The 23,078-nt window shown below is 46.5% G+C and overlaps 1 protein-coding gene across 8 annotated transcripts in view; it reads right to left on the bottom strand.

The window, feature by feature from the left end:
* LOC115125476 (chromodomain-helicase-DNA-binding protein 9-like) overlaps positions 1–23,078 on the bottom strand; it is a 197,731-nt gene that overhangs the window by 165,287 nt on the left and 9,366 nt on the right. For 6 of the 8 annotated variants that reach the window (XR_010461738.1, XR_010461737.1, XM_065013186.1 and 3 more), the window contains one exon: positions 16,143–17,914. Coding sequence is in view for 4 of the 8 variants with exons in the window: in XM_065013186.1 (XP_064869258.1) it covers positions 16,143–17,777 (1,635 nt within the window). In the remaining 4 variants the exon portion in view is untranslated. Of the gene's footprint in view, positions 1–8,011; positions 8,092–16,142; positions 17,915–23,078 lie in introns of those variants that run through there. The other 2 variants (XM_065013188.1, XM_065013189.1) reach the window with 2 other exon arrangements.

Here is a 23,078-nt window from a genome sequence, read left to right on the forward strand (position 1 = left end):
ACTGTATAAGCCTAGGCCTTATTTCCTAAGAAATGCACGTACACTACTAGGTGGTATAATGGTATTAAACACTGTAGATCTATTCACAGGAGAACTATAGCTTCAACCAAGTACACACTCCTAGTACGCTAGGCTGTGTGTGTGGGACTCCCTCTCTGGTCTGTTGGAGATATTTATAGTTATTATCCAGAAAGCTCTAAGGCCCAGGCCAAGACACACACACACGCAGGCACATGCACACACACACACAGGCACACACACACACACAGCTTGGCATGTAATTCCTTGCAAATGCAGCGATTAGCAATTCACATAGGTTATGATATCATTAGCCGTACCTGCCATGGCAGAGAGAGAGGGCTGCACCATCACACCCATTACACATCCTCAAATAGCTCCCAATGAAGAAGCTTTACTAACAGCCACCTATTAGCTTTCCATTAGTCATTCAGTTAACTGACTCCTTCATTTCATTAAGAGAGGCATGCGATGGCCATTTGCATCTCTGAGAGGGATGATGATAGGAGTGGTTCATGGATGAATGGACTGGGACTGGGGAGGGTAAGGTGGTTTGGGCCTGGTCGTTAGGGATTCTATAGGATAGCAGAGGGGTGACAGAGGGGAGAGGGCAGTCTAGGGTCATTGAAGATGATGCTGTATCTGTCATTAGCACAGTATAGGGAAGGTCTGAGAGAGCCTGTACGATACACCACAAGTCAGGAGCTAAGCACCCAATGATACAGGCAAACTAATGTTCCCCTTGTTGTGTAGTGACACACCCAACACCTTAAGGTTTTTAGGCCTCTCCAGATAAATAAGATGGATGGTTATTACATTATCCTAGCAAGCATTACAATGGGCACATTCAAGGTCATTGCAGAATCACTTTCAATATAGCCATCAAAACAACCTGCCAATGAGCAGCCTACTTACTGGGGAGCACAGAGATGGAGGGAGGGGATTCCAACAACAGTGGTTCCCTTAGAGCTTATGTAACGGATGTGAAACAGCTAGCTAGTTAGTTATACTGTTACACTTAGAACAGCGATTCTCAACAACAGTGGTTCCCTTAGAGCTTATGTAACGGATGTGAAACAGCTAGCTAGTTAGTTATACTGTTACACTTAGAACAGCGATTCTCAACAACAGTGGTTCCCTTAGAGCTTATGTAACGGATGTGAAACAGCTAGCTAGTTAGTTATACTGTTACACTTAGAACAGCGATTCTCAACAACAGTGGTTCCCTTAGAGCTTATGTAACTTAGAGCTTATGTAACGGATGTGAAACAGTTAGCTAGTTAGTTATACTGTTACACTTAGAACAGCGATTCTCAACAACAGTGGTTCCCTTAGAGCTTATGTAACGGATGTGAAACAGCTAGCTAGTTAGTTATACTGTTACACTTAGAACAGCGATTCTCAACAACAGTGGTTCCCTTAGAGCTTATGTAACGGATGTGAAACAGTTAGCTAGTTAGTTATACTGTTACACTTAGAACAGCGATTCTCAACAACAGTGGTTCCCTTAGAGCTTATGTAACGGATGTGAAACAGCTAGCTAGTTAGTTATACTGTTACACTTAGAACAGCGATTCTCAACAACAGTGGTTCCCTTAGAGCTTATGTAACGGATGTGAAACAGCTAGCTAGTTAGTTATACTGTTACACTTAGAACAGCGATTCTCAACAACAGTGGTTCCCTTAGAGCTTATGTAACGGATGTGAAACAGCTAGCTAGTTAGTTATACTGTTACACTTAGAACAGCGATTCTCAACAACAGTGGTTCCCTTAGAGCTTATGTAACGGATGTGAAACAGCTAGCTAGTTAGTTATACTGTTACACTTAGAACAGCGATTCTCAACAACAGTGGTTCCCTTAGAGCTTATGTAAACGGATGTGAAACAGCTAGCTAGTTAGTTATACTGTTACACTTAGAACAGCGATTCTCAACATGTGAAACAGTGGTTCCCTTAGAGCTTATTCCCTTAGAGCTATGTAACGGATGTGAAACAGTTAGCTAGTTAGTTATACTGTTACACTTAGAACAGCGATTCTCAACAACAGTGGTTCCCTTAGAGCTTATGTTAACGGATGTGAAACAGCTAGCTAGTTAGTTATACTGTTACACTTAGAACAGCGATTCTCAACAACAGTGGTTCCCTTAGAGCTTATGTAACGGATGTGAAACAGCTAGCTAGTTAGTTATACTGTTACACTTAGAACAGCGATTCTCAACAACAGTGGTTCCCTTAGAGCTTATGTAACGGATGTGAAACAGCTAGCTAGTTAGTTATACTGTTACACTTAGAACAGCGATTCTCAACAACAGTGGTTCCCTTAGAGCTTATGTAACGGATGTGAAACAGTTAGCTAGTTAGTTATACTGTTACACTTAGAACAGCGATTCTCAACAACAGTGGTTCCCTTAGAGCTTATGTAACGGATGTGAAACAGTTAGCTAGTTAGTTATACTGTTACACTTAGAACAGCGATTCTCAACAACAGTGGTTCCCTTAGAGCTTATGTAACGGATGTGAAACAGTTAGCTAGTTAGTTATACTGTTACACTTAGAACAGCGATTCTCAACAACAGTGGTTCCCTTAGAGCTTATGTAACGGATGTGAAACAGCTAGCTAGTTAGTTATACTGTTACACTTAGAACAGCGATTCTCAACAAATTTGGGTTGTGGGAGGCGGTACTCATATTGAATGAATGTCACAAATTTCTAAACGTAGGCCTATTCCTTGCTTGAGAACTGAGAAATGAATCAGCATTACCTGGTGGTAACACACAAAATAGTATGATTTATGAATTCAAATGAGCAATTGGTGGGTTCATCACCAGTCTTCTTCATGCTATAGCTCTCAATAATAAGAGGTTAAATCAGGAGAAGCCAGGTTGTTAGCAGCAAAAAAGCAGGGATCAGTGCTGCAACGGAGAAACTATTTTTGCTACCTCAAATTGTTTTGTCAATTGTCACATATAAACTTTATTGGGAGAAAGTATGTTTGACATGCTTTTTACATTTGTATCACAAACAATTGTTTTCTTAAAACATGATGAACGTGGCCATTTTAGGACCCCTTTTTTGACCTATAAATGCCTCCGGTAACCTTGATGCTTGAATCGTACATGATACAGACAACAAATTGGTTCATTATACTCCTTATAGAGGCTCTAACAAATGGAGAATGTCTAGATTCTGAAATACACATTTTCACATTAATTAATTCAATATAAAAAACATGCATATGAACATCTCAAAAGTACCCTTTACAAGTACATGACATTTCCAGTGGGTTCTGTGCTAATTCTGAAGTTATGATACATTTTATGAGCACTGCCAACAGAGTGAATGGGAAAATGGATTGAAAGGGCTGTGATCGGTTAATGACCTATAATGTACATTTCTATGTATAAAATGGATCATATTTACAAAGGTACCAGAGAGCTCCCTCTGGAAATTTGACGTTTTTGACAAGTATATTGTTCTAAACAATATGTTAAAAAAATAAGCAAAATAAAAAAGGGTACTTTTGAGATATTTATATTGATATTTTTACGTTGAAAAAATGAATGTGAACATTTGTATTTCAGAATCTAGACATAGTCCATATTTGAGATAACACTATAAGAAGTATAATGACACCAAGATGTTGTCTGTATCATGTACAGTTCACAGATCATAGGGTTTTACAGGAGGCATGTATACAGTGCCTTGCGAAAGTATTCGGCCCCCTTGAACTTTGCGACCTTTTGCCACATTTCAGGCTTCAAACATAAAGATATAAAACTGTATTTTTTTGTGAAGAATCACCAACAAGTGGGACACAATCATGAAGTGGAACGACATTTATTGGATATTTCAAACTTTTTTAACAAATCAAAAACACAAAATTATTCAGCCCCTTTACTTTCAGTGCAGCAAACTCTCTCCAGAAGTTCAGTGAGGATCTCTGAATGATCCAATGTTGACCTAAATGACTAATGATGATAAATACAATCCACCTGTGTGTAATCAAGTCTCCGTATAAATGCACCTGCACTGTGATAGTCTCAGAGGTCCGTTAAAAGCGCAGAGAGCATCATGAAGAACAAGGAACACACCAGGCAGGTCCGAGATACTGTTGTGAAGAAGTTTAAAGCCGGATTTGGATACAAAAAGATTTCCCAAGCTTTAAACATCCCAAGGAGCACTGTGCAAGCGATAATATTGAAATGGAAGGACCACTGCAAATCTACCAAGACCTGGCTGTCCCTCTAAACTTTCAGCTCATACAAGGAGAAGACTGATCAGAGATGCAGCCAAGAGGCCCATGATCACTCTGGATGAACTGCAGAGATCTACAGCTGAGGTGGGAGACTCTGTCCATAGAACAACAATCAGTCGTATATTGCACAAATCTGGCCTTTATGGAAGAGTGGCAAGAAAAAAGCCATTTCTTAAAGATATCCATAAAAAGTGTCGTTTAAAGTTTGCCACAAGCCACCTGGGAGACACACCAAACATGTCGAAGAAGGTGCTCTGGTCAGATGAAACCAAAATGGAACTTTTTGGCAACAATGCAAAATGTTATGTTTGGCGTAAAAGCAACACAGCTCATCACCCTGAACACACCATCCCCACTGTCAAACATGGTGGTGGCAGCATCATGGTTTGGGCCTGCTTTTCTTCAGCAGGGACAGGGAAGATGGTTCAAATTGATGGGAAGATGGATGGAGCCAAATACAGGACCATTCTGGAAGAAAACCTGATGGAGTCTGCAAAAGACCTGAGACTGGGACGGAGATTTGTCTTCCAACAAGACAATGATCCAAAACATAAAGCAAAATCTACAATGGAATGGTTCAAAAATAAACATATCCAGGTGTTAGAATGGCCAAGTCAAAGTCCAGACCTGAATCCAATCGAGAATCTGTGGAAAGAACTGAAAACTGCTGTTCACAAATGCTCTCCATCCAACCTCACTGAGCTCGAGCTGCTTTGCAAGGAGGAATGGGAAAAAATGTCAGTCTCTCGATGTGCAAAACTAATAGAGACATACCCCAAGCGACTTACAGCTGTAATCGCAGCAAAAGGTGGCGCTACAAAGTATTAACTTAAGGGGGCTGAATAATTTTGCACGCCCAATTTTTCAGTTTTTGATTTGTTAAAAAAGTTTGAAATATCCAATAAATGTCGTTCCACTTCATGATTGTGTCCCACTTGTTGTTGATTCTTCACAAAAAAATACAGTTTTATATCTTTATGTTTGAAGCCTGAAATGTGGCAAAGGGTCGCAAAGTTCAAGGGGGCCGAATACTTTCGCAAGGCACTGTAGGTCTAAAAGCGGCCTGAAATTGCCAATTTCATAATGATTTTCAAGAAAATGATTTGTGATACAAATGTTAAAAGCATGTCCAACATCCTTCCTCCCAATTAATTTTCTATGTGAGAATTGACAGAACAATCAGATTGTTGAAAAATATTTTCCGCCTAAGCTGGCGTGGAATCGCCCAACTATGGACAAATTATAGGGTCACCAGAGGACAGGGCCCAGGGAACAGCCACACACGTTCAACTGAGGACAACAGACAGACTTGTAGTTCTGTTCTGAGCAGGAATGTCAAGAAAGTCTTTATAAATCAAATGAATGATCCACGCCACAACACTAAGCTTTTCATACTGACAACTCAGCAGACAGGACAGTCTTGAGGTGAGGGCATTCAAAATAACAGCAGCTTTGTGGCAGTATAGTGAAAGCAACCATGTGATTCAACATTCCACAGAGATTGATTTAATGTACATGAAGGCCAAATGCCACAGACCAATAGGCCAGTGAAAACATTGAAACCTGTAGCCTAGTAATTGCACTGAGCAACAGAGGATTGAGTTAAATAGGAAGGAATTCACAGGATTCTTCCAACATATTCACCTCAGGGATCCAAGCAAGACATATGCCTACACATTCTGAGAGAAAAGAGCAACCCTCCATTTTGCAATTTGAAATGTTAAAACATTAACTTATGTGTTGTAGACTAGAGGTATAAAACTAAACTTTATCCAAGGCAGACAGACAGAGGATAGTGTTAGCCTACATTTTGTCCCTTTCCACAGAGTCAGTGTAATGTTGTGAAAGTGTTTCTCTGTGTAAACAAACCCTTGACTCAGGGCCCAGCGCCATGGAAACCAGTGAACATAACCGGCTAGGAACCAGCAGCTACCTGACAAACCTGTCTGATCACTTTGAGACTCCTGTGTGAAAACACACACACACACACACACACACACACACACACACACACACACACACACACACACACACACACACACACACACACACACCAAGCAACTGTCATCTTCATGGAATAGCTAACGCAAACCAACAAGTGTTCCTTAGACATAAAGGCAAAAGAGGCACACTGTATGAAGTATAGCAGACACATAAAGAACAATTAGCCAGAAGATCCGACCTGCTTACTTACAGCTGCACTAGGGTCGGACAGCACGACCGTGTAGATCAGGACACCGTGGAGCCGGCTTGGAAAACGTACCTCAATCCAGGGATGAGAAATGAGTTGTACTCCGAATTGTCCTATTATCCCAACTGTTACAAGATTGAATAACTGCTACTTTTCCTGAACGCTGCCCTTTCCTCCTCATGCTAGGTAGCAGAAGCCACGTGCGTTGAACAACAAAGGATAGTCAGCCTACATCTTCGCACTGTGATAATGTCAAAATAAAAGTAATGTGTGGGGAATGGCTTTGTACATGTTAAACTCTCCCAAAACTATGTCTGTACAATAATTAATTGGTAATCCATTATTATAATGAATTGGTAATCATTTATTGGTAAGCCAATGCTATAATTAATTGGTAATAATTAATTGATAATTGGTCATGTCAATGTTGTCAAGGGTGCATTAACAAAGGCAAAATTGTTGGAACAAAGAAATAAACTATTGAAAGACAAACACAACAACTTTCTAGTGTGTGGCTGTTTATTGCCATTGTTAATCCACCCTTGACAACAATGACATGGATTACCAATGAATTATTGTACTTCAGACAAGCATCCATAGTTTTGGTCAAGCTTGACCTATGGTACTTTCAAGACATCTTGGAACTCTAGAAAGATGCCTGAGTTTCCGACTTGGAATTCCAAGTTGGATGACCATTCAAAACAATTTTTTCAGAGTTCCCACTGAGTTCCAGTGTTTTTGAACGCGGCAATATACTAAACCATTCCCCACCCGCAACTCTTTTTTTACATTTCCACAGCGCGATGACAAAATGGCTGGTGTGGCTTCTGCTACCTAGCATGGGGACGAAAAGGGCAGCTTTCCAAAAAAACTATCAGTCGTTCAAACTTTCTGGTGTAACAGTTGGGATAATGAGACCATTTGGAGTGCAATGCATTTCTCATCCCTATATTGAGGTAGGTTTTCCGAGCTATATCTCGTGCTAGCTCCCCGGTGTCTTGATCAACACAGTTATGCTGTCCAACCTTAGTGCAGCTGTAACAAGTGGGCCGAATCTGCTGACTAAAAGCATAATGTCATGATCCACAGTCCAAATGCCTTTCCCTTATTCCCCTTGCCCTATTTAGTGCTAGGTTCCCTATTTAGTGCTAAGCTAAGTCTAACGGAATGAGAGCCACTGAAAGTCTCATTAGAGTCCCTGTAGAGTAGACTGTGTCAATCTGTTCAACACTTTCTCTCCCCGGAGACAGACTATGCTAGGCAGGCTAGCGTTCAGCAGGCTGCCTGGTGGTTGAGCTAAGTTCATTCCTGTCAGCCAGTGAAAGGTTAACCTGACTGCAGTATAAGGAAGAGGTCACGTTGGGTTGTGTCACCCCTCACATTCCTCTCACACAAAACCTCATGTTAGCACTGAACCCGCTGGCTATCGCACGCTCCTCTCCAAACCCCTAGCCAGCCAACATAGTCAAAGCTATTTAATCCCCTGTGAGCGGGAGAGAGAGAGAAAAAAATGCAGAATAAAAGAGAATGGGTTTTTATTCAGACCTACTGTGCAGTTTGGGGCTGGCAAGGCTCCCACATGCTCCTCACAGTCTAGGCTAAATCCAAGTACAACTCTCTCACCCCTCCCTCTACTAACTAGCCACCCATTTCCTCCTCTAGTGTCCCCCCACAGCCCGCCCCTTCCATCCACAGTAAAGACCGCCCCACTTTAAATAGAGCAGACTTCCTGTTCACCTTTGACCTCCACTAGATACCACCCACTCCTGGCAGGCCTCCACTACCAGCAGGCAGATGAGGCCGGATGACTGGAGGAACAGAGAGAGGCAGTCATAAAGAGAGAGATAGGCAGTCAGAAAGAGCTAGGGAGAGACAGAGCGAGAGACAGGCTATGTGCACACTGCCCACAAAATGAGGTATAAACAGAGCTGCACTTCCTAACCTCCTGCCAAATGTATGACCATATTATAGACTCATATTTCCCTCAGATTACATAGACCCCAAAATAATTTGAAAACAAATACATTTTTGATAAACTCCCATATATATTAGGTGAAAAACCACAGTGTGCAATTGCAGCAGCAAGATTTGTGACTTGTTGCCACAAGAAAAGGGCAACCAGTGAAGAACAAACACTATTGTCAATACAATCTATATTTATGTTTAATTATTTTCCATTTTGTACTTGAACTATTTGCACATTATTACAACACTGTATATAGACATCATATGTCTTTATTCTTTTGGAACTTTTGTGAGTCTAATGTGTACTGTACATTTGTTATAGTTTATTTCACTTTTGTTTATTATCTATTTCACTTGCTTAGGCAATGTAAACATATGTTTCCCATGCCAATAAAGCCCCTTAAATTGAACATTGAATTGAGAGATCGAGAGAGATAGACCTACAGACCAGAGAGAGAGCCAACCGCAGCCAGAGAAACAGCCAATCATCTCTCAGCCTCGTGGAGGGCAGGTTTCCCAGCGGCAGTGGGCCCCTCCCAGCGGCAGTGGGCCCCTCCCCCTCCAAAGAGTAGAGTAGTGACTTGGTGTCATGTTTCAGGGCTGACTGCAGCACTCTCTGCCTGGCTGACTGGCTGCCTGGCTGACTGGATGGGAGTTACATAAACCTCACCCAGGAAGGTCAGGAGGCAACAAAGACAGCAATTCAGTGGGGGCTGACAGCCACAGACAACTTGGCTGAGTCGGCTTCACACACATGGCCCCCCTGCCCCCCCCACACACACACTTTAGTTTCAAAGCCCCCAGAGGCCAGAGGAGGGGGTGAGGGGAGAGCGAGGTCGGGGAGTCGAAGAATAAATCTAAACCACTGATGCACTGAGTCAGACAGGAGGCACCTGCTATACAGCACAGCAGCTCATCATCAGCTATTCAACCACCAGGGTGTGCCTACTGCTTAGACGACCACATCAAAAGGCTATTTGTTTGTAATGGGGCTGTCATGCAGTAAGACTGCATCACGTGTGAGGACAGATAAGGGTATGCACAACCCGTGGTGAGATTGTTCTCTGCCAACTACATCTAGTAGCCTAGTTGTTGTCTATAATAGGGTTTCCCAAACCCGGTCCCCCCCTGGGTGCACGTTTTGGTATTTTCCCTAGAACTATACAGCTGATTCAAATAATCAAAGCTTGATAATGAAAACGTGCACCGGGGGCAGAGCAGCCCGTCAGTCAGGAGCTGCCAGAGCCGCCCGTCAGTCAGGAGCTGCCAGAGCCGCCCGTCAGTCAGGCGCTGCCGGAGTCTCCCATCTATTCAGAGGTCGGCAACGAGGTTCGCCGCTCTAAAGGCGCCACTGGAGCGGGCACTGAAGCGGGCAAAGACTATGGTGGAGTGGAGTCCACGTTCCGCGCCAGAGCCGCCACCGCGGACAGACGGCCACCCAGACCCTTCCCTATAGGTTCAGGTTTTGCGGCCGGAGTCCGCACCTTTGGGGGGGGGGGGGTTGGGGCACTGTCACGTTCTGACCTTAGTTCCTTTATTTTGTCTTTGTGTTAGTTTGGTCAGGGCGTGAGTTGGGGTGGGTAGTCTATGTTATTTTTTCTTTGTTGTATTTCTGTGTTCGGCCTGGTATGGTTCTCAATCAGAGGCAGCTGTCGATCGTTGTCTCTGATTGAGAATCATACTTAGGTAGCCTGTTTTCCCCCATTTTAGTTGTGGGTGATTATTTTCTGTTTAGTGTTTTTCGTCACCTTACAGGACTGTTTGTTTGTCGTTTTTGTTCAGTTTTATTGATTTATTGATGCATGCTGCTTATTAACTGACAGATTTCCCATGCGTTCCCAACTGTAGGCTATGCCTTGTTATTGGTCTACATTTCACAGCTAGGCAAAAAAAAAATTAAAGACGCTAATGTTCCTCTGTGGCTAAATGATATGCTTTCTCATGGTGTACTAGGCTATTCTGAATTATTTCATTTCTTTCTGAACAGACAGCAGTAACTCTATAACTTTGGCAAATGTATCAGGGGTGATGCAGCTCCTCCAGAACCCTTCGCACGGCTATGATTCTATAAGGAAATAAATGATGAAGTGCAACACTGGAGAGATCAGCGTTGCAGGCTCATTCATGTCTATCAGAGCAGACAGGGAGAGAGATCATAAAAAGTGAATCTCGTTTGTTCTGTGAGAGACACAGGTGTGCTTCACATGCATTGGTCTCAAACATAGGTTACAATTTTGCACAAACAATAAGCCCAACCCAAATCAAGAGACAGGACTAGGCAGTGAGACAGGGCCAGAGACAGAACCAGGCAGTGAGACAGGGCCAGACACAGGACCAGGCAGTGAGACAGGGCCAGAGACAGAACCAGGCAGTGAGACAGGGCCAGACACAGGACCAGGCAGTGAGACAGGGCCAGACACAGGACCAGGCAGTGAGACAGGGCCAGAGACAGAACCAGGGAGTGAGACAGGGCCAGAGACAGAACCAGGCAGTGAGACAGGGCCAGAGACAGAACCAGGCAGTGAGACAGGGCCAGAGACAGGACCAGGCAGTGAGACAGGGCCAGAGACAGGACCAGGCAGTGAGACAGGGCCAGAGACAGAACCAGGCAGTGAGACAGGGCCAGAGACAGGACCAGGCAGTGAGAAAGGGCTAGAGATAGGACCAGGCAGTGAGACAGGGCCAGAGACAGGCAGTGAGACAGGGCCAGAGACAGGACCAGGCAGTGAGACAGGGCCAGAGACAGAACCAGGCAGTGAGACAGGGCCAGACACAGGACCAGGCAGTGAGACAGGGCCAGACACAGGACCAGGCAGTGAGACAGGGCCAGAGACAGAACCAGGGAGTGAGACAGGGCCAGAGACAGAACCAGGCAGTGAGACAGGGCCAGAGACAGAACCAGGCAGTGAGACAGGGCCAGAGACAGGACCAGGCAGTGAGACAGGGCCAGAGACAGAACCAGGCAGTGAGACAGGGCCAGAGACAGGACCAGGCAGTGAGAAAGGGCTAGAGATAGGACCAGGCAGTGAGACAGGGCCAGAGACAGGCAGTGAGACAGGGCCAGAGACAGGACCAGGCAGTGAGACAGGGCCAGAGACAGGGAGTGAGACAGGGCCAGAGACAGGACCAGGCAGTGAGACAGGGCCAGAGACAGGACCAGAGAGTGCGACAGGGCCAGAGACAAGACCCGGCAGTGAGACAGGGCCAGAGACAGAACCAGGGAGTGAGACAGGGCCAGAGACAGAACCAGGCAGTGAGACAGGGCCAGAGACAGGACCAGGCAGTGAGACAGGGCCAGAGACAGAACCAGGCAGTGAGACAGGGCCAGAGACAGGACCAGGCAGTGAGAAAGGGCTAGAGATAGGACCAGGCAGTGAGACAGGGCCAGAGACAGGCAGTGAGACAGGGCCAGAGACAGGACCAGGCAGTGAGACAGGGCCAGAGACAGGGAGTGAGACAGGGCCAGAGACAGGACCAGGCAGTGAGACAGGGCCAGAGACAGAACCAGGCAGTGAGACAGGGTCAGACACAGGACCAGGCAGTGAGACAGGGCCAGAGACAGGACCAGGCAGTGAGACAGGGCCAGAGACAGAACCAGGCAGTGAGACAGGGTCAGACACAGGACCAGGCAGTGAGACAGGGCCAGAGACGGGACCAGGCAGTGAGAAAGGGCTAGAGATAGGACCAGGCAGTGAGACAGGGCCAGAGACAGAACCAGGCAGTGAAACAGGGTTAGAGACAGGACCAGGCAGTGAGACAGGGCCAGAGACAGGGAGTGAGACAGGGCCAGAGACAGAACCAGGCAGTGAGACAGGTCTAGAGACAGGACCAGGCAGTGAGACAGGGTCAGAGACAGGGAGTGAGACAGGGCCAGAGACAGAACCAGGCAGTGAGACAGGCAGTGAGACAGGGCCAGAGACAGGACCAGGCAGTGAGACAGGGCCAGAGACAGGCAGTGAGACAGGGCTAGAGACAGGACCAGGGAGTGAGACAGGGCTAGAGACAGGACCAGGCAGTGAGACAGGGCCAGAGACAGGTAGTGAGACAGGGCTAGAGACAGGACCATGGAGTGAGACAGGGCCAGACACATGACCAGAGAGTGCGATAGGGCCAGAGACAGGACCAGGGAGTGAGACAGGACCACGGAGTGAGACAGGACCAGGGAGTGAGACAGGGCCAGGGAGTGAGACAGGGCCAGAGACAGGCAGTGAGACAGGACTAGGGGGTGAGACAGGGCCAGAGACAGGCAGTGAGACAGGACTAGGGGGTGAGACAGGGCCAGAGACAGGCAGTGAGACAGGACTAGGGGGTGAGACAGGGCCAGAGACAGGCAGTGAGACAGGGCCAGAGACAGGCAGTGAGACAGGGCTAGAGACAGGCAGTGAGACAGGACTAGGGGGTGAGACAGGGCCAGAGACAGGCAGTGAGACAGGGCCAGAGACAGGGCTAGAGACAGGCAGTGAGACAGGACTAGGGGGTGAGACAGGGCCAGAGACAGTCAGTGAGACAGGGCCAGAGACAGGGCTAGAGACAGGCAGTGAGACAGGGCCAGAGACAGGCAGTGAGACAGGGCCAGAGACAGGCAGTGAGACAGGACTAGGGGGTGAGACAGGGCCAGAGACAGGCAGTGAGACAGGACTAGGGAGTGAGACAGGGCCAGAGACAGGGCTAGAGACAGGCAGTGAGACAGGGCCAGAGACAGGCAGTGAGACTAGGACAGGGGGATGGGCACCACTCTATCCCCTGATGCCCTGCCTGTTCAGCAAACACAGTATCTGTTGGCTCTTCACACACCAGTGGACATGAATAGAGCAGTCTACCCATAAGCATCAACACAAGGGTGGATGTTGACACAGACTGTAGGGAAGCTGGGCCTGTTCGCTGGTGTTCCATGTCCCATTTCAATTAGCGGATGGACAAATTGGACAAATTGGCTGCTGGGTCAAAACACCAGTCTGTGCTTGAGTATTTCAGCCTACCTGTTAGTCTAAGTGGTAGAGTTGAGAGGGACAGAGCCATGCTGTAGAGACAGGGTAAAGACCTAACGACTTGTGAGTCACCATTCACCAGAGAGTAGTTGTGGGTGTGTGCGCTCACTTGTTTACAATTTACAGAGCCAGTCAGAGATAGTTATGATGAGTGCTGAGCTGCATGTGCCAGTACTAGGGCCATGGAAGGGAACAGACACACTGTGCTGCTGGTGATCAGATGTGGGTTCAAACACTATTTGAAATCTTTAGCCTGCCTGGAGTTCCAGATCGGTGGGGTTAGTAGTTTTGGGACTATTCTATTTGTTCCATTACTCAAGCACAGTTTAAGTATTTGACCTAAACAAATAGTATTTGAACCCAGGTCTGACATACAGTACAGACTGCTGCTGACGGTCCTCTTTGCCTGGCTTTCTGCGTCACTGTGGAGCCAGGCTAAGAGAGGTGTGTGGATGGATGTTGCTATGCTACTGGCCAGCTCTGCTTCAGGATCCGCCTTGTGCCTGTCAGAGCCAGAGCAGCACACTAATGCACTCTCTACCTCTCTCTGTGTCTGTCATTAGCCTCCCTCCCTCCTTCTCTCTCTCTCTCTCCTTCCCCTCCCCTCCTCTCTCTCACTCACTACTCCCTCTGTCCCTCTCTATTCTCTCTCCCTCCCCCTCCTTCACTCACTACTCCCTCTGTCCCTCTCTATTCTCTCTCCCTCCCCTCCTCTCCCTCACTCACTACTCCTTCTGTCCATCTCTATCCTCTCTCCCTCCCTCCCCTCCTCTCTCTCACTCACTCACTCACTCACTCACTCACTCACTCACTCACTCACTCACTCACTCACTCCTCACTCCGTCCGTCTCTATCCTCTCTCCCTCCCCGCCCCCTCTCTCACTCACTACTCCCCCCTCTATCCTATCTCCCTCCCCTCCTCTCTCTCACTCACTACTCCCTCTGTCCATCTCTATCCTCTCTTCCTCCCCTCCCCTCCTTCACTCACTACTCCCTCTATCCTATCTCCGTCCCTCCTCTCTCTCACTCACTACTCCCTCTGTCCATCTCTATCCTCTCTTCCTCCCCCTCCCCTCCTTCACTCACTACTCCCTCTATCCTATCTCCCTCCCCTCCTCTCTCTCACTCACTACTCCCTCTGTCCATCTCTATCCTCTCTTCCTCCCCTCCCCTCCTTCACTCACTACTCCCTCTGTCTATCTCTATCCTCTCTCCCTCCCCCTCCTTCACTCACTACTCCCTCTGTCCATCTCTATCCTCTCTCCCTCCCCTCCTTCACTCACTACTCCCTCTGTCCATCTCTATCCTCTCTTCCTCCCCCTCCCCTCACTACTCCCTCTGTCCATCTCTATCCTCTCTCCCTCCCCCTCCCCTCCCTCTCTCTCACTCAAAGACACACACACAGAGAAAACCACAACAGCAACCACCCCCACACTCTATCTAGCCATGTAGTGAGTGCAGTGCGCAGCAGCAAGACAGACAGTCAGACAGTGTCTCTAGCCTCTAGCCTGCCCTGACCCACATCTATAGCCTTGAGTACGCTTAGTTACTGTAAGTCCTGGAGACACTGCTGCCACTATTAATCAGGCCCTGGGACACAGCTAGGCTACGGTAATTACCTGTTGTCTGTCTATGTCCCACAATGGCACTCTATTCTCTATTTAGTGCACTACTCTTGACCAGGGCTTTGGTAAAATATAGGGAAACGGGTGCCATTTGGGACACAATACTGAGAGGATAGCTAGAATAGGCTGTATTATTATAATTTAAAGGAGGGCTGAGCCTCCTTCCCCTCCCTCACTCCCTCCCTCCACCTCCCCCTGATTGCAGGTGCACCAAATATGCTCATGCTCTTCCAGGGCTAGTTAAACATTACATGGGTGGGTGGCTGGCTGGCGTCTGGCTGCTGAGAGGAGTGAAAGCATGGCAAGGCTCTCTCTAGTCTCTCTGTCAGTGCAAGAGATGTATCCATTAACGTAGCTGTCACAAATACATGTCTCACTGTCAATTCTTACCATTAATTTCCAACATAGTTGGAACTGAATAGATAAAACAACCTGGATAAGATGCAGATATAGATTTAAATGTGAATGGAATGAGAAATAATTTGACATTTGACAATTCGCTTGACCAATCCCCTCCTGCCCATGTGGTCAAGTGGAAGGACAACTATTAGCACCAACAACCACAACTATTCTATACATCGGCAATGTGTATTTCTTTCCCTGTAGTAATACATTAAAGCTGCAATATGTAACTTTTTGAATGACCTGAACAAATTCACATAGAAATGTGACATAGATCTGTCATTCTCATTGAAAGCAAGAAGTCGTAGATCTATGTGGGCTATTTCTACGCTTTCCGTTTCCATTTTTGCATCTTTTACTTAAAAGTTTTGTACACAAGCTTCAAACAGCTGAAAATACAATATTTTGGGTTATGGGAGATATATTTCACAGTGGTTTAGATGGTACGATGACTCTCTACACTACACTTGCTTGTTTTGTCACATAAACTGAAATTAGAATTGTAGCAACCAGGAAATGGCAGAGTGATTTCTGCATAGTGCATCTTTAAATAGATGAATGAAGGAGAACTCTGCGGAATCTGGATAACTAGGTACTTCATCCATATCATCCTTTCTCTCAGCTTATGTCTGTCAGCATATGTCAGCCTAGCCAGCCTCAGACTGAAAGCAAGTGTTAATGGCCCAATGGGTTTACCTGTATCTTGTAGTCCATGGATATGGAGATCCTGTCTTCCTCCTTCATCTCTTCTTCTTCCTCTCCCTTTCCATTCCTTTCTCCATCCCCACCATTGGTCCAGGAACAGTTGGGGTCGTGGTGGTCGTGCTGACTGAGGGCAGCCTCCAGCTGAGGCAGCAGCTCATCAGCCAGCAGGTCCGGAGCCTCCAAGCCTTCAAAGCCCCCTCCTTGGGCCTCCACCTCCCCTTGCAGCCCTGCCAGGCTAACCTCTAGAGACACGTAGCCGTTGGTGGTAGTGGTGCTGGCCGGAGGTCTGGTAACTTCCAAGTTAGATCCACAGTTCTGCTGCTGGTCTGGAACGAGCTGGCTGACTGCACTGGGGTAGCAGCTCATGGCCTGGCCAAACATCTCAGATGAGTCGTAGTTCCCTAAGGTCTGCCTGGAGCAGCGCAGAGCCCGGAAGGGACATTCGTCCTCAGCCTGGCTGACTGGGACCTGCTCGGGCTGGTGATGCTGAGACATCCCTGGAGCAGACGAAAACGCACATCCAGCTCCCACGAGAGAGAGTTCAGGCACTGAGGAGGGCAGGGGAGTGGTGGTGGGGATCATGGACACTGGGGCTAAAGAGAGAGGCTGGCTCAGGCTGGAGATGCCAGGTTGTCCCTGGCCAGGGAAGGAGTACTGGGAGGGAGGGTAGGCGGTGGTGGAACTCACTGAGCAGGAGGACAGGGTGTGAGCCATGGGGGAGCAGGTCTGCATGGAGAAGGACATGCTAGAGTCCGTTGGCCCTACCCCAGGAAAGGCCCCCTTAGTCCCCTGCACCAGCAGGTAGCCACCCTGCTGTGGCGGGGTTCCAGCCAGCGAGGCATTGGTGGTTTCCACATTAGCTGTGGCCAGAGCCCCTGAGTTAGGCACAGCCCTGGAGTGGAACTGGGTCCCCCCGGTGGTAAGCTGCTGGTTGTGGGATGCTGGCTGTTGGTTGGCCTGGTGGAAGGGGAAGCTGTGGTGCTGCTGGGATAGAGACTGAGGGTTCACTACCTGTTGATGAAGGTGCTGCTGCTGCCGCTGGTTCAGAAGCTGGTGTTGCTGCTGCTGAAGTTGTTGTTGACAAGGGTGGTGCTGCTGCTGTGGCTGTTGCTGTCGGAGGTGATGCTGTTGGTTGTGGAGTTGCTGCTGCTGTTGTTGATGTAGTTGTTGCTGTTGCTGGGGCACTGAGTGGTAGAGGTTCCCGTTCTGGTCCTGGTTGCCCCACATGGGGCTGCTGTTGGAAAACAACGCGTTGGATTGGGGTGCCTGACCAATTGAGCGTCCATGGAACTGGGTATGCTGTGCTGCTATCATCCCTCCACCACCCACACCCTCAGAGCCAGCGAAGGGCTGTCCCATGGAGTTCTGGGCCTTCATGCCCGGAGAATTCCCCATCTGCTGCCCATAAGCCATGCTCTGTTGGGTGGAGGAGGGCATGGAGGTGGGTATCATCCCGGGGTGTTTCCCTGCCCCTATCGGCTCCACCTGTAGGGGCTCAAAGCCTGCGCTGAGGTTGAGCTCATCCACCAGCGAGGGTCCAGGGGGGAAGCCCTCCTCAGCCAACCCGTCCAGCCCTCCCACAAACAGGTTGGGGTCGTCAAAGAAGTCCATGATGGGATCTGTCATGGCCCAGGTGCCAGGATCAGTCTTCCAGAGACCAGTCCCCCACGTTGGATCTCTGCTGTGTTCTAGCTGGTGCTGAGGAGCGCCACGTGTTACTGAGCTACAGTATGTCCATCACAGACTGGCCCTGGAGAGAAAAACTAAGACAAAACCTCAAGTCAGATTTAACAGAGAGAAGAAAAACATGCATCTTTAAACATGTCTCGTTCATACTGAGCTGTGTGTGGGCTGCACAATAAAGAGATTTTCAGTTGTCAAATAGATTTAAAGAAATTTAGCCCGTCTCTTTTTGATGTTCATCATCCTGTGTTATTCAAATCAATACACTTCTAGTTGTTTTCAAGATCTCCATACACCTCTACCTCATATACACTACAATTTATTACAATAACAGACGCTCTCAGCCACGTAAACGTCATCAGTGAAAACAGCGGCTGCCAAAAAGCCAAGTAATGGCTAGGTCAGACAGGCCTGGGATAAATTTGGCACTGTCAATTATCTCTGGTTGGCAGCAGGTAGTTGTGTGGTAACGCATCTGATCTGATCTAAACTGAACCAACTGCCAGACAGACCAACAGCCAGGTGCCTCTAGTCTTCCTCAGTTCAAAGACCCCTGTTCCGCTCAGCCTCAGCCCTGTGGCTGTGCTGTGCCTGCTATCTATCGAGCCGTCTGTCTGCTAGTAGCTACTGAAGGTGTGGGAGGAAGGTGCAGACAGACAGATAGACAGCTGATGCTGTTTGTGTCAACAGCCAGGGAGGTTGGCTCAGGATGCATCTAACCACAGACCAATGACCAATAGAAGATGACGGAACACTTGTGCTAGTCAAGACCTGCTGACTCATACTCACCACCCACACTCACCTCACTACAAACACTTTGACATGCCTTCCTGAATGTACAGTCATGGCTCTCACAAGTCTTCTGATACAGAGGGGGGACATACAACTGAGATCCACAGCTTCAACCACAACTCGTCAACCTCTGCTAAGGTTAAGTGGGGTAGTGGGTAGGCTTGGGCGGTATACCGTATATACCGTATACCGGGGTATTTGGAAATAGCCACGGGATGGTTTTTCAAAGACAAATACCGTTAACTATTTATTTGAAGTTTTTCTATATATGTTAATATTTGTAGCTACTTTGTAAGTAAATACCTGCAGTCAACTTGGGCAATATGTTAGAAGATAAAGCGTTCTTCATTTCACTTGTCACATTATTTTCCATTATGAAGCTCATCGTAGTTCCCCGGAACAGTTGAGCCGTCACGTGTTTGTTTGTAAATGGCACAAAGCGGGAGCAGGTGAGTCCAGCTGTGTATTGACAGGGGTTGATTTTTATATTGAAAGGCAAGTGTTTTTTTGCTTCAATAGAGTGATCAGGGATGTGCAACTATAGTTTTCCTTCACAGAAAATACATTACTGCAACACATTCAGCAGAATATAGCTTCATTTTCATCAGATGACAACAGAAGCGCAACTCTATTAGGCTGGCAGTCACACAAGTAGACTAAATGAGCTTACAATGAACATGCAATGTATTTTTTGCAAAAACAATGCATGGCCATCATATTTCTGTTTATTATAGAAAGAATGTAGCTACATTTCCTAATGTTTTTCTTGAAGTTAATCTGGAAAAGTAGGCTGGCTACACCGAGAAAAGTAGCTTCATCAGAACGCTGTCAGCTGATAGGCCGAGAACGGAAAGGGCGTTCTGTCTCTTCTTCTCTAAGCAGAGCAAGCAGGCTTGTTGCCCTAGAGACTCCAGACTCCACACAGACACCGCGTGTACACATGCTGCTCCAGAGCCAGTACTGTTTATTGCACAATGTATCTCGTTCACATTCGCTTGTAAATGTCCAAACTCACCAAAAATGACATTCAGTAGCTCCTACCTATGTATATATAACTTTATAGCTGGGCTGCCGGTCTTTGAAATATTTTTCCATTTGCGCTTGTTAGCATATTTAGCTAGCAGCCTCCATGGTAAAACTGTACATCTCGGGATGAGAGAAGAACAGTATGAAAATCTGCATACTGCCCAGCCCTAGTAGTGGGGCTGTCCCTGGCTATGATGAAACCTTACTTTTTACTCATTGTTACAAAGGCCCAGTATGACACAAGCACACAACCAAGACAATACACAAGATTCATACAGGAAGCATCAAGACTTAACCCTAACATGGTTACTGTGAATCATTAATGTAGCCTTACTCATCTTCATAAATGACAGATGTTATGGAATGGAGGTTCAGCACAACATGGACAGCTATAGCAGTTAGAACTGTGTTTAACAGGAGCACCAGATAGCAGGGGCCAGATCATATCCCATGCCCAGCTCTTGGCTATACTAGAGCTCTGTTCTCATGTGACTAGCAGCCAGCCCAGTAGTAGGAGAGTATTCTCTTCTCTTGCAACACAGACCTACAGCTGAGGGCAGGCTAGGCATGAAAAGAGAACTCCCATCTCTCTCAGTCACTTAGCAGGGCTCCATTGTAACTGACAATGAGCAGAATGGCCAGGCCTAATTCTCCCAAACAGACAGGAAAATATGATCACTCAATTAGAGGTAACATCAGACCAGAATCCTACCCGGGCCGCTCAACAAACTGCATGAGTAATCAGGGGTAGGTTAGGTAGCTTATCTGAGCCGCATAGTTTTTCCTGCTGCTGCTTCTTCGTCTTGTATTAGTTGGGACCAATGATGAACTGTAGAACCTAAGCTATATGATGTACAATACAACCGGTTATAGGCTGTCTATGGTTGAGACTAGGGCTGTCCCACACTAAATAATAGAATCGACCAATCGATTGGTCGATAGAACAGATGACTTTCGGTAGACCAAGATATTATTTAGTGTGGGACAGCCCTAGTCTCAACCATAGACAGCCTATAAATGTGCATTTCTCCACATATAGACACACCAAATGTATTTAAATAAAAGCAACTATATATGCATTGAGCTTGTCTGATGCTTTAAGGGCAGTTTTGATTAAATAAGACACAAATGACTCAAGAGGGTGCCAGAGATGAAGATAATCAGAAGAAAAACTTAAACTGACCATCCTTCTCCCGCTCCTACTGGCTTTCGCAGATTCTGCAGCTAATTTTCTGTAGTTGCCGGTAATAGGCTACACGAGTCAGTAACTTTTCTGATGTGGAATGCCATTTTATCTTACAATTTCTACCGATCTACATGCCAGTTATGGTTTTCATATGCACATTTTCGTGTAACAGTTAGATTTAATTTATAATAACGTATGTCAAAATCATTGTCATGTGGTTAATCAAAATTCTATCCAAATCTTAATGAAAATGATACAAACCTAAAAAGTTACTTCCATTGCCAACTATGTAAAAACAGCTCATAAAACCAACATCATTGTATCAACTATTAACTAGGGTGTGGCCTGAAGCTCATGCTAGCAAACTTGCACCTATGTATAACATATTCTGGGCCCTCAGAGTTTCCTGCCAGTGAGCTCCGAACAGACACAGCTGTAGGCTATTTGTGCAAGAGATAAGAAGTAATCAATGCGCATCCTTACTCAACAATGACAGGAGCGCTCCAAACAAAACACAATGACTAAATTGTCAAAACTAGTCAATTGAATGAAACAAACCAAAACTTGTTTTTAACAAGTGTAGCATAGGTTGTGCGCTCTGCAAACAACGTGTTCACTCCGACAACCAGAACGATAAAAGACTGAAGTAACAATATGTTAAAAGCATTAACAAAAATAACCGTAACAAAAACAAACATTGTAGATTAGAAATTATAGGAATTAACGGCAAATTAACTTACTACTTGCGATATAAACTACCGTTCAAAAGTATGGGGTCATTTAGAAATGTCTTTGTTTACGAAAGAAAAGCACATTTGTTGTCCATTAAAATAACATCAAATTGATCAGAAATACAGTGTAGACATTGCTAATGTTGTAAATGACTATTGTAGCTTGAAACGGCAGATTTTTTATGGAATATCTACATAGGCATACAGAGGCCCAATATCAGCAACCATCACTCCTGTGTTCCAATGGCACGTTGTGTTAGCTAATCCAAGTTTATAATTTGAAAAGGCTAATTGATCATTAGACAACTCTTTTGCAATTATGTTAGCACAGCTGAAGACTCTTATTCTGATTAAAGCAATCAAACTGGCCTTCTTTAGACTAGTTGAGTATCTGTGTCCTCCTCCCAGAGCGCTAAGAACCTTGGCGTGATCCTGGACAACACCCTGTCGTTCTCAACTAACATCAAGGCGGTGGCCCGTTCCTGTAGGTTCATGCTCTACAACATCCGCAGAGTACGACCCTGCCTCACACAGGAAGCGGCGCAGGTCCTAATCCAGGCACTTGTCATCTCCCGTCTGGATTACTGCAACTCGCTGTTGGCTGGGCTCCCTGCCTGTGCCATTAAACCCCTACAACTCATCCAGAACGCCGCAGCCCGTCTGGTGTTCAACCTTCCCAAGTTCTCTCACGTCACCCAGCTCCTCCGCTCTCTCCACTGGCTTCCAGTTGAAGCTCGCATCCGCTACAAGACCATGGTGCTTGCCTACGGAGCTGTGAGGGGAACGGCACCTCAGTACCTCCAGGCTCTGATCAGGCCCTACACCCAAACAAGGGCACTGCGTTCATCCACCTCTGGCCTGCTCGCCTCCCTACCACTGAGGAAGTACAGTTCCCGCTCAGCCCAGTCAAAACTGTTCGCTGCTCTGGCCCCCCAATGGTGGAACAAACTCCCTCACGACGCCAGGACAGCGGAGTCAATCACCACCTTCCGGAGACACCTGAAACCCCACCTCTTTAAGGAATACCTAGGTTAGGATAAAGTAATCCTTCTCACCCCCCTCCCCCCCCTTAAAAGATTTAGATGCACTATTGTGAAGTGGCTGCTCCACTGGATGTCATAAGGTGAATGCACCAATTTGTAAGTCGCTCTGGATAAGAGCGTCTGCTAAATGACTTAAATGTTAAATGTAAATGTATCTGGAGCATAAGTATTTGTGGGTTCGATTACAGGCTCAAAATGGTCAGAAACAAAGACTTTCTACTGAAACTCTTATTCTGAGAAATGAAGACTATTCCATGAGAGAAATTGCCAAGAAACTGAAGATCTCGGACAACGCTGGGTACTACTATCTTCACAGAACAGCGCAAACTGGCTCTAACCAAAATAGAAAGAGGAGTGGGAGGCCCTGGTGCACAACTGAGCAAGAGGAAAAGTACATAATTTTTTTAAACATTTTTTTTCCACCTTTTTAAACCGGGTAGGCCAGTTGAGAACAAGTTATGATTTA

This window comes from Oncorhynchus nerka, linkage group LG28 (assembly GCF_034236695.1).
Source record: "Oncorhynchus nerka isolate Pitt River linkage group LG28, Oner_Uvic_2.0, whole genome shotgun sequence".
NCBI lineage: Eukaryota > Metazoa > Chordata > Actinopteri > Salmoniformes > Salmonidae > Oncorhynchus > Oncorhynchus nerka.